Source organism: Xyrauchen texanus, chromosome 46 (genome assembly GCF_025860055.1).
Source record: "Xyrauchen texanus isolate HMW12.3.18 chromosome 46, RBS_HiC_50CHRs, whole genome shotgun sequence".
Taxonomy (NCBI): Eukaryota; Metazoa; Chordata; class Actinopteri; order Cypriniformes; family Catostomidae; genus Xyrauchen; species Xyrauchen texanus.
The window spans coordinates 24,736,917-24,749,214 of record NC_068321.1 but is presented as its reverse complement, the minus strand read 5'-3'; the positions used below and the strand labels follow the sequence as shown (position 1 = coordinate 24,749,214).

The window sequence follows — 12,298 nt, the reverse complement described above, 5'->3', positions numbered from 1 at the left end:
GACTTTATAGACCACAATCTCAAGACTACTCCAATTCTGTACCATATGTGAACAAAGTCAAGGAATTTTATTCCACTTGGATTACGAAAAAAAATTAAATAAAAAAAATCTTCGTCTGGGTCAAAATTACCAGAACACAACATAAGGGTTAAAAAGGGAAAACAAGTTTATTTGTCTTACCCATTGGCAAATAGATTTTCCTTTTTTTATGTATAAACCCCACCAAATTGTGACTTAATATCTTATGCCATTCCGCTTCAAGTATGTATGTTTATCTTGTTTTAAGGATGTTTAAGGTTCTTTAAACTGTCTGATGTACAGGAACACTTCAGCAACCATCGAACCACTTATGGACTTTTTTGAGCCATTATTGAATCGCAGCCACAACTGAAAGAGGTCTTGCTCATGTCTGCTACCGTTGCCAGTTTTAAGCACAGGATAAAAAGATCAATGGTTTTATTCCAAGAGAATGTCTCATTTATTCAAGCCTGTTCACCCTTTCGCATTAAAGATTAAGAATGATGAACTATCTGACTGTGTGGGAGAGGGAACTGTTGGAGATATAAGAGAGAGAAGCTCTCCTTCACACACATACACAAACCTAAGTGGGCACCATAACTGTGCCCATATGCCAACCAGCTGAGCATTCAGTTGGTGCCACTCCTCTCTCTGCATGCATAGAGGCTTTTGTACATATGTGCGCACATATGTGTGTACATGTTTTAAATGTGTAGTTCACCCAAAAATGAAAATTCTGTCATTATTTACTCACTATCATGTTGTTCCAAACCTGTACGACTTTCTTTTGACTGTGGAACACAAAAGGAGATGTCAAGCAGAATGACGTATGATGTAATATCTCCTTTTGCGTGTTTTTAATTTTAAATTTTAGGAAGAAAGACAGTCATATGGTTTTGAAAACACATGAGGGTGAGTAAAAGATGACAGAATATTCATTTGTTTGATGAGCTATCCCTTTAAAGCGTGCATGTATGAGTGTAAATCCCTCTCTCTGCACTATTTGGTGTTCATGTTTCATGTATAATGTATGAGGTGTTTAATTAACCGATCCCTGATCCATTACATTCTGCCTGAGGTCAATAATTCTGTTGCTCATCCCTTTTTAAATGGCTTACTGTTAAAATGCTTTTAAGCCATATTCAAAATCCAATCAAGAGTAATTAGCTTATGTAATGGATTGGTGATTACTAAGTCTTTAGAGTATTTTCCAACTACATTTTAAAATTTTCGGAGGCTTACAAGTTAGCTGTCTAAAATTATTCATTTAAGTTGAGTTGCATTAAAACTTAGATCAGTCTAATTTAAAGCCAAACTCCTAGGCAAAATTTTGTTTACATTCTATGTTGACATGGAAAATAACTGTCAGCTAAGCTAGAGGTTGAAGTTGAGACTTTGTAGAAGATAAAACCATGCACTGTGTCATAGTATGTACTGTATTTGATGAAGGACGCACTTCTCGTCCGGGAAAAACAGTTCATTCTGAAGGTATGCATGCAAATAGTATGAATAGATTTCAGACATACTTCATGCTGGGATATGGGTATTGACCCATGACCTGAATACATGATATAAGAACAACAACCACAGAAACATTCTGCTCTGGTTTTGATAAACAAGCACCATTTAAGGACAAGGAACAACTTTCTTTGTATACACCGATGAGCCAAAACATTATGACCACCTGCCTAATATGCTGTTGGTCCTCCATGTGCTGCCAAAACCGACCCACCGAGTCATGGACTCTACAAGACCTCTGAAGGTTCAAGCCCAGTAAGTTGCGAGCTGGAGCCACCATGGATCGGACTTGTTGATCCAGCACATTTCACAAATGCTCAATCAAATTGAGGTCTGGGGAATTTGGAGGCGAGGGCAACACCATGAACACTTCATCATGTTCCTCAAACCATTCCCGAACAATATGTGCAGTGTGGCAGGGCGCAATATCCTGCTGAATGAGGCCACTGCCATCAGGATATACCATTGCCATGAAGGGGTGTACCTGCTCTGTAATGATGTTTTTGGTAGGTGGGACGTGTCAAATTGACGTCCACATGAATGGCCGGACCCAGGGTTTACCAGCAGAACATTGCCCAGAGCATCACACAGCCTCCACTGGCTTGTCGTCTTCCCATAGTGCATCCTAGTGCCATCACTTCGCACACGTACACGGCCGTCCATGGGACTCATCTGACTATACAACCTTCTTCCACTGCTCCAAGATCCAGTTCTGACACTCGTGTGTCCATTGTAGGCACTTTCGATGGTAGACAGGGGTCATCATGGGCACTCTGACTGGTCTGCGGCTACGCAGCCCCATATGCAGCAGGGTGCGATGCACCGTGTGTTGTGACACATTCCTCCCGTAACCACCATTTCTGTGACTTGTGCCACAGTAGACCCTCTGTCAGTTCAGACCAGATGGAGGGACTTCATTGCCCTCACGCATTGATGACCCTTGGTAGCCCAACACCCTGTTGCCAGTTTGTGGACCACTGTCGGTTGGTACTCACCACTGCTGACTGGGAGCACCCCACAAGCCTTGCCGTTTCAGAGATGCTTTTGATCTTGTCAAAGTCCCTCAGGTCTTTACTCCTGCCCATTTCTCCTGCATTCAACACATTGACTACGAGAACTGATTTTTTGCTCACCATCTAATCTATCCAGACCTTGACATGTGGCCATGTGATTAAGATGATCAACGTTATTCGCTTCACCTGTGAGTGGTCATAATGTTTGGGTACATCACTTACAGTTGAAATGAGCCATCTGACTCGTGGTACACCAGCATATTTTAAAATCCAACGTTTTGAACATGACGTTGTTTTAGCACACGAGGGATTATGGGATCGTTAAGTGTCCAGTCGATCCGCACTTTAGAATCTCGTCGGAAATAGCAGGTCATCTGTGTATGTCTTGCTTAATGAATACTGAGGATTCGGATAGACTACTCCATTGACATACTATACCAGTAGTAGGGAAGTATGAATGTTAGGACACAGCGTATGATGATGGTATCGAAATTCCTTGTGTTTTTTACCATTCGCATTAAAATCACTAAAATTGCTCATTATAATTGATTTTGAAGCATTGTATTCTTCTAATATGCAAATATTTTCAATGAAGAAAACCTCTGTTGAGTGCCCGCTGTCACCCATCTTGTTTGAAGTTGTTCAGTGTCTTACTTTTCCCAAAACTTTCCCACAAAAGTCACAAGTCTGGTCGCATAGAAAAGTAATAGCTCTCCTCATCAAGTCAGACGATTTGAGGTATTCTTTCATTCATAGCACAAATGGCATGGGATAAATTACGCACCAAATTTTAATACCTAGTATGAGCAACAGTGCTCGCCCACTTTTTCAGCCATATTGGTTCTGGAAGTATTTTTTTTTAAATACATTTTTTCCATAGAGATTTCATAAAATCCTTTATAAAAGAGTTGTAATCCATGAACCAAACCAAACAGCTCTGAGGTGAATCACAACATTACAAACGTTGATTTGATGCCAAAAAAAAAAATCGGACAAAAAAGACACAAGACTGTGTACTTAACGTCTTTCATGAGGCAATGAACTACAGTCCCATGAAGCATCGTCAACTAATTAATCAAAATATTAAAATATTGATTTTAAGTTGTTGATTATTAGTAACAGTGTATTTAAATTATATTACAAAATATTCAGGTATATACAAGAAGTTTGAGAGTGTAGGGAGTGTGATTTGATTGCGTCATTCACAGTGCATCATGGAAGTGGGCGGTCACTGCAGAGCTCTTTTGGCGCACTTTGTTTGCCGCCATTCTCTGATTGGTGAATTGAGAAAATGAATGGGATTTTAACTTCCGGAACCAGACTGTTGGACTTTATATAGTGATGCTTGCCTTAGCAAACACAGCTAAATATATAAATACATAATTTAACCTGGAAATGATCAGGTTAGATTATGCAGAGAAACACAGCGGTATTAAAATTGAATAAATTTTCAGGTTTATTGTGAAGCCAAGATGTTATTTCAACTCAAAATTAACCTGTGTGAGAGAGACAGAAAGACTTTATTAACATGTGTTCAGATGTATGTCACTAACAGGTGTACATGTTTGTGTTTATGTGAGAGCATATGTACCTGTCTGTGTCTCGTCCACTGTAACCACTCTTTCTTTGTCTCTGTATGCCCCCTCTCACCCAGTTTGCTCTCTGCTGCTTACAAAATCTGAATGCAGCAATTATATAAGGCTGAAACTGTCTTTTATACCAATCAGAATACACACAAAGTTTCACTTGATCCTAACAAAACCTTGTGTCATTCATGTCTACATGGCACAAAAACACTAATTTTAAATAAAAGAGCAATCAATGTTACCAGTCAAGTACCAATACACACAGACAGACGTGACTCACTTGCTTTGGTAGTGTGTGAGGAAGTGTTGCGGATAGGCTGGCGTGTGTGAAAGGCTTGCAATGTTGGGGGCGTTCAGAATGAATCCTGATGAGCTCTGTTGAATACAGAATGCACAGTAGAGCAAAACATTCCAGAAATCCCTCTTAAAGCAGAGGCACATACAAAATATTTCATGGTTTGAATTCTATTTTGAGTGCCATTGTAACATTCACACGTCTCTTATATAGGAATGGAATTTTGCAATTTATAATAGCTACAGTACTATAAATAACTTGTTCTTCAAGGAGGGTACATCTTGGTTATTACCTAATGGATATTTGGCAAATGAGGAAATAATTGAAAATATAGTTTTATTTTACTGATTATGTTTTAACTGTAAAAAAAATACTTTTTGACATTATGTGCCATTTTTTAATGTACAGTATGCAAACGCAATTTAAATTTGAGAGCTACGGTGGAAGGGAAGATTTTCAGTCTGATTACATTTCAGTCTATTCCTGACTCAACGCTAGTGTATAACTTCAGAAGACTTGGCATATACCCCAAAATATGTATGGAGTATTTTTATTTTTTGTAATTGTTGGATTTGAAACAATGTCTGTAGAATATGGAGGAAAAATTTGATATGCAAAAAGTTGATGGAAAAATGCCGAACGATAATCCTATGATGACATCATCGTAGCGTGGACAATCAGAACCCCCACTGCCCAAATAAAGTTTACTAGAATAAAAAAGGACCATCTATACCAGAGATCACAAACATAGTTCTATTTTGTTCCAAATTGAGCATAGAATGCTTATAGTATGTACAGTTGTACCATTAGCTATGTAGCAGATATTACAATTTGAATTGTTTGTATTTTTTTGCAAAAAGCATATGAATATAAAGTTGATTTCACAATATTCTGGGATATCCTAAAATAACCTTTGTTGTAAAATATTTTATATTATCACTGTAATTCATGTTCGTATTAATGTATTCATTAAATGTGGGACTTTTATTTTGAAAAATTATGTCCAGTAGCTGAACTTGAGACTGAGAGGAATGATTTACTGGACAATACATTCATTGAAACCAATCCATTGATATATCCACGCAGACCACAGCAGCCAGTAAACAAGCCAAGTTTGAGTTTGTATACTAGCATCTGGTCTCATTATTATCTGCACACACAACTCAAGAGTGAAAGCACAGGACAGTGCCAGTTAGCTGCATATGCAAAATATTTGATATGCTTCATCATTTGAGTAAGCGCCTATACACACTGCATGCACACACACCAAGTGACAACTGTACACTCAGTCTATTCTCTGCTATCTGCATTGCCTTGAACGTTACTGTATTAAAATGATTACGTTATCGCAAGCTTTTGCGATATGCAAATCACGAAAGGGTACATTTCCGATAAATTTAAGACAACGTGCAGCCCAATTTGGAACTACATGATGACACTATTTTCATTTTTGGGTGAAATATCTCTTTAAATATACATTTAAATGTCACGTACAAACAAAATATTGATACTTCTGATACTAATGTTGTAACAAGGTGATCATTCCTCAAAAAAAACAAATAACAATAGACTAATAAAAGCTTTTCCTAAACTATTTTATTTAAAATTTTCAATGAAAATCACTGTTTCACAAGATTCAATGTAACAAAAAATTAAGTGAACTATACAAGCAAATAGTGTCATGATTGTATTTATTTCTTCGTCCGCTCATCTTAACAATGGAAATGCTGAATGACACAAGCAATCATTTATTGTATTGGTATCGGTATCAGCGATATTTGCCTTCACAGTAATTGGCATCGGATCGGAAAGAAAACAAGTGGTATCACCCATCCCTAGTATAAACAAAAAAGTACAGTTTTCATGGTTTACTAATCATGGGGTCAATGAAAGAAAAGTCAGTTTTACCGTCGGCCCAGCGGACCATCTAGCTACGGCAGGTCTGATCTTCAGTTTGCAGTCCTCATTTGAGTTACTCAGGACAGAGGCCTGTGGGCAGAACATAGAAATGCTGATCGCAGGTCAGACAACTTGCTGTAGTCTTAGTTTTAGAACACTGATCTTGACAGAAAGAGAGAGAGAGAGAGAGAGATACTCACTGAACTGGCCAGAGGCTTTTGTGTGTCTCTTGTGTAGCCAGTTTCTCGAAGTGCACGAGAAGCAAGTTTTGGTAATGCTCCATTGCCCTGATACACACAAAAACACATGCAAATGCCCATTAACCCATTTAACCCCATGTGCATGTGAAGTCTCAACCATTGTTTTAAAATACCACTCTTTTTCCCATAGATATTTTCAAAACAAGCGGTGTTCAAGAAGATATATTTTGAAAGAGCTTTTGACAACTTGATGGATAGTGTGTTATTCAGAGTGTTTAATTTTACTGCCATTTCTTTGTGTTTACTTAGAAATGTACTCGGCAGCTTAAGCTGTCAGAGGGAACACAACCAACTTTGCATAGACTTTTTATAGGAGATTCTATATAGGGGAAGAAGGGGAAAAAAAGAGCTATATCTCAGTAACGATAAGATTTTGAGTCAAAAGTCCAATTACACAAATGTGTGTTTCTCTAACATCTAGTTCAAAACTCTGTAAATTTAGAAAGATTTTTGTGAATTCTACCCTCCAAAAGTAAATTTTCACTATCATCATATTTTTTATTTAGCTTGAGTAAGACAAGAATCAACCATATTATGTAAGCAGATTTTTACTGACAGGTTTAAATGTGCTCTCAGGACAAATGTAATTTTAATTTTAATTGGGGTATGTTGTCACATGTGTTTTAAATCTCATAAATGTATGCAATTTATGAATTACAATATTTGTTGTCCAAATCTTTTCCAATCTTGTTGTATTAACAATTTTGTGCTTCATAATTGTTTTACTCTAACTTCTGCTGAAAAACTTTAGTGCATGTATAGATTGCAGGAGAGGTGTACATTTTGTTTTGGTGGTTATGATGGTGGGGACTTTCCCTGTAACCCCCCAATATTCACTTAAAACCTACACCTAAAGCTTTTATTTGTAGCCAAGACTTCAAGATATTTCAACTTATAATAAACCTACCCTGAGAAATATTCACAGGAGTAAAAAGTGTTACAACTTGCACCGTTCTCCCCTATAGATGTGTGCCCACCGGTCACTAAAACATGTACAAGTATCACGTGTTACGTTATCAGATTGCTTTTTCAATTAACGAGTAAAGTATAGCGATATCTTTTCTTTTAGACCATAATATCAGAGTTAATTTTTAAATAAAGTAACGTTGTTGCTTTTGTACACCTCTACTTTTCCTGTATTGTGAAAAATCAGGAGTAAATGTGTGCAAACTTGGGGGAGGGGACGAGGTGCATGATGGGCATTGTAGTTCTATAGAGTGTGAGGCCAGAGATTATTTAGCAGAGATGAGTCACTTCTATTTAAATGAATGGGAGAAATTGGAACGCTCAACCAAGAAGCTCTAGCACCCAACAGTCAATGGTTGTAGAAAGGAAGTCCCACCTTGCAGGTAAAAGAGTTAATCACATTTTAGATACAGACATCGCCTGTCCATCAACTCGCTAATGCACATAAGCAGTAGCTATACAAGCAGGGAAAATTGCGTGTTTTAGCATAAAATGAGGTAAACATTCGGTCGAGTGAAACGCGATTGATTCATATGTTAATACACACTGCATTAAAAAATGTGTAAATGCGTTTAAGCAGAGGGAATAAAAGAATAGTCTTCCACTGGCCATGACATGATACACAGGGTGAAATACTCGCTCAGTTCACTGACTTATGCAGCAGAACTGCTCCATGTTACAGCTCACCGTAACTGGGAGAATGGGATGAGAAAAGCTGATTCTGGATCAGAGGTTTTGTGCACATCGATTGTGCATGAATAGAAAATGTATTAGTTTCTATTTAATATTCTATTTTTGTTTTATAATAAACAAGTAATTTGGTTCATTAAACAAAACATTTTTATGACATTTTGGTAGCACTAAAAAGATTCCATTCAAGTTGTATCAACATATGCCTTTGAAATTATGGCGTCTGTTTTACCGTGGATCAACCCAAAACAAGCGAGCACTGAGATGACTTAAGTGAAAAATATTAATTTATTCATCAGACTTATTACTTGAACATGTTAGGCTGGCATTCCCCACTGAATTTTATCCTCACTTTTGAAAAACATCATAAGGTGACTCTGGCATTGTCGATGGGCACAGCACATGATGACAGATATGATACAGGTTCAAGTGTTGAACTTTGCTGCTTTAGGTAAGACAGTGGTTATTCTTCATTATTCATTTTGGCTGCCATGTTGATGGAAAAACAAATCATGCATATTCGTGTTATTGATTCTTTATTATAAATATGATGTGAAGCCCTACTTTCTAAATATCTATTTGTTTACTATGTTGTTTTGGCATGAGTGTTGTACAGTAGCTAGCATGTCCTGTAATGCCTCTTATATGCAATGCATGGCTTATTTGTATGGAATGTATAGCATAGCAGAAGAGTGAGTGGTTGTGAGAAAAAAAGTATGAATAATGGTGATATTGAAGGATAGAGTAATAGCAAACAGGGCAAAAGAAACCAGGGACTACCTGTAGGAAAGATCTGGGCAGGAAGTCAGTCCTCATCACACTTTCCTGTGTCCTACGAGCGTCGTCCTGACAACCATGAACACCCAATTTGAGCAGAGAGTCAGCATTGGAAAAAGGATTTGATTGTGACTATGTCATGACTAGTCCAACAGATTCTGTGCACATACACACACCATGTTAATGTTTTGAGGTAGGAAAGTGTTTAGCTGCAGACTGGTTCCCTCGGTGTATCCACTCTCCTCTCTGGGTCCAACTAAATACAAAGTATTTTAACAGCGAATAAATTGCATACTTCACCTTCAGACTAACACCGGTCACCATTTACTTACCTAAAACTCTGAGATGGTGAGGAATGTAAGTGCCTTTATATTCTGTTTGAAAGGATCCTGCCCTCTATGAGAGAAAAAGAAAGAGTACCAGAACAATGACACCAAGGTAACGTGACATGGTACAAGCTCTCGAAACCTGCTGTATTTCTATAAGCGAGTTTGGCTCTTACAGGTCTTGGCTGAGGGTCGGGTTGCAAATATCCACTCTTTCTGTTTCTGGACCCAAAGCAGGCCAAAGACTCTGTCCCATTAGACAGAACCAGATTCTGATAATGACGCTTAGACTGAGACTCAAAACGGTCCATCAATGAGTGGCTAAGACAAAAGGAAAGAATAATAAAAGTATCTAAAATGTTTAGTGGAGGGCAAAGATGTTTTGGAATGAATATGTGGTTTACACTTGAAGTAAAATAGCTTTCTTGTGTAGCGTGTCATACCCAAACTGTGGATTATCATAGCGATCCAAACTGGAGCTGTAGTACAGAACAGGACGGTGGTTTGAAGAGTAACCCGTCCAAGAGCGATGACCTAGACATGACTGAAATAACTCCTGACCTGGAAAAAAGAGGATACAATTAATGATAGACACAACAACAACTTTTAAAACCAGATTGTGAACATGTATTTAACTACATATATTCATTAATTAATCACAAGAATTTCACCTACTGTTGCACTTGTGTACATGGTAGTGTGACAATAATGTGATTTGATTTGATTAAAGGGATAGTTCACACAAACATAAAAATTATCTCAAGTGTTTTCTCACCCTCATGCCGTCCCATATGTGTATGAATTTCTGTCTTCTGCTGAACACAAATGAAGATTTTTGGAAGAATATTTCAGCTCCGTAGGAATGTTGGCCAGAACATTGAAGCTCCAAAATGACATAAAGGCCACGTAAAAGCAATCCATGAGACTCCAGTGGTTTAATCCATATTTTCAGAAGCAATATGATAGGTGTGGGAGAGAGACAGGTCAATATTTAAATCCTTTTTACAAAAAATCCTCCTCCTTGCCCTGTAGGTGGCGATATGCACAAAGAATGCGAACTGCCAAAAACAAAAGAAAATTAGAAAGTGGACATTTATAGTGAAAAAGGACTAAAAAAATTATCTGTTTCTCACCCACACCTATCATATCACTTCTGAAGACATGGATTAAACCACTGGATTTCATTTACGTGGCCTTTATGTAATTTTTTGGGCTTCTAAGTTCTGACCACCATTCACTAGTATAGAATGAACCTACAGTAATGAGATATTCTGCTAAGAATCTATATTTGTGTTCAACAAGAAGAAAAATCATCTGGGATGGCATGATGATGAATACATGAATTTTCTTGTTTGGGTGAACTATCCCTTTAAGTACAATATAACTCAGTAACACTTCTCGGTTCATTTCAAGTTGGATATGAAACAAATAAGCTACTGTATGATTGTCAGCCTCCATTATTGGCTTAATCAGACATATTCTGGTAAAGAAGAAAGCTAATATTGGCTAAAATACCAATATGCACCAATAGAGTCTGCAATATACTGTGCATTTGTTGTCTACAACCTTTGTTGATTGTTGACCCTGGAATTTATGTTGTTTAAAAAAAATGGTCAAAATATAGTTGGAATTAAAGTTATACTAAAAGTAAGGTGAGTGTTCTCACCATAAGACTGTCTGTAGGTGGTGCAGTATTGGTCAAGACCGGTGTTAGTCAGGCGGACTCCTGGTCTGCCCATTTCAAGCGAAAGATTGGCTGTGTCCAAGGGTCCAACCATCTGTGACTAACCCAAAAATGAACCCTAACAATCGAACACATACTGTGACATAATTATCCCAAATTATTGCACTCAAAACAGGAACATGTCAGTTTAAATCTCATATTTTGACACACCTAAGGATTTGCCCGTTTACCTTAATTTGACATAATTTAAATACGGACCTGAGGGTTCTTTGAACAACAAACAAAATATTTGTGTTAATTTTATTTTTGTTTCTTTAAGTATTAATAAATGTATTTGCAATCAACAATTTAACCGAATTCAATCGTTTAGATAAAAACAAACAGACCGATTCGACCGTTACCTGTCACTCATCAGAGCGCCAAAACAGCATTTCTGTGCGCGCGAAGAGTCGTTTTTTGTCCTCGCGCTCTCCAGGGAACCGTTACCAGGACAAACAAAGACGGGATAGTCACGCGCCTCAGTATTGTGTGGCACGACGCGGGAAAGTGAGGTGACGACAGTTTTAAACAATATTCTCATAAAAACTGAGGCGAATCTGGTGGAGATTAAAGGTAAGAGACTCTAAAGCAAAAACGGCCGTGCACGTTGGAAAACACCTTTACAAGACGAGTGTGAAAAGGTCGTTCCTTTAAATTATGGCCCCTTTTATTTATTTATAAGTTTATTTAACAGGGACAATGCAGAAACTGCTACAATTTCAATCATCCGATGCTCCACATACAAGCTTCTAGCCAAAGGCTAATTTGCAGCCCAAATCCCTTTCGGGTTTGAAACTTTTGAAAAATGAAACATACTTTTATAGATATCTTTAAGTTTTTCATTAAGGGGACATTTGAAATATTTTACAATCATATAGTCATGATTTAATTAACAAATTCAAATGTTCATTGGGTTAGGTGGACATTCAGTTGGTTAAATTAGCTTCTAAATAGTCTGTGAAAAATATTAAGCTAACTATTTGCAGACTTATTATACAGTGAATCCGGAAAGTATTCACAGCGCTTAACTTTTTCCAAAAAATTTTTTATGTTAAAGCCTTATTCCAAAATGGATTAAATTCATTATTTTCCTCAAAATTCTACAAACAATACCCCATAATGACAACATGAAAGAAGTTTGTTTGAAATCTTTGCAAATTAAAAAAAAATAAAAAATGAAAAAAATCACATGTACATAAGTATTCACAGCTTTTGCTCAATACTTTG

At 37.3% G+C, this 12,298-nt stretch overlaps 1 protein-coding gene across 1 annotated transcript; it reads right to left on the bottom strand.

The window, feature by feature from the left end:
• Window positions 1-4,005: 4,005 nt before the first annotated feature.
• Window positions 4,006-11,573, bottom strand: ppp1r32 (protein phosphatase 1, regulatory subunit 32). Its single transcript, XM_052120277.1, is given in 12 exon segments — window positions 4,006-4,045; window positions 4,141-4,227; window positions 4,416-4,510; window positions 6,339-6,419; window positions 6,530-6,616; window positions 9,026-9,091; window positions 9,199-9,278; window positions 9,331-9,418; window positions 9,525-9,669; window positions 9,792-9,909; window positions 11,015-11,132; window positions 11,434-11,573. Coding segments are annotated over 11 exon segments (975 nt in total). The 5' UTR covers window positions 11,127-11,132; window positions 11,434-11,573; the 3' UTR covers window positions 4,006-4,029.
• Between the last annotated feature and the right edge of the window lie 725 nt (window positions 11,574-12,298).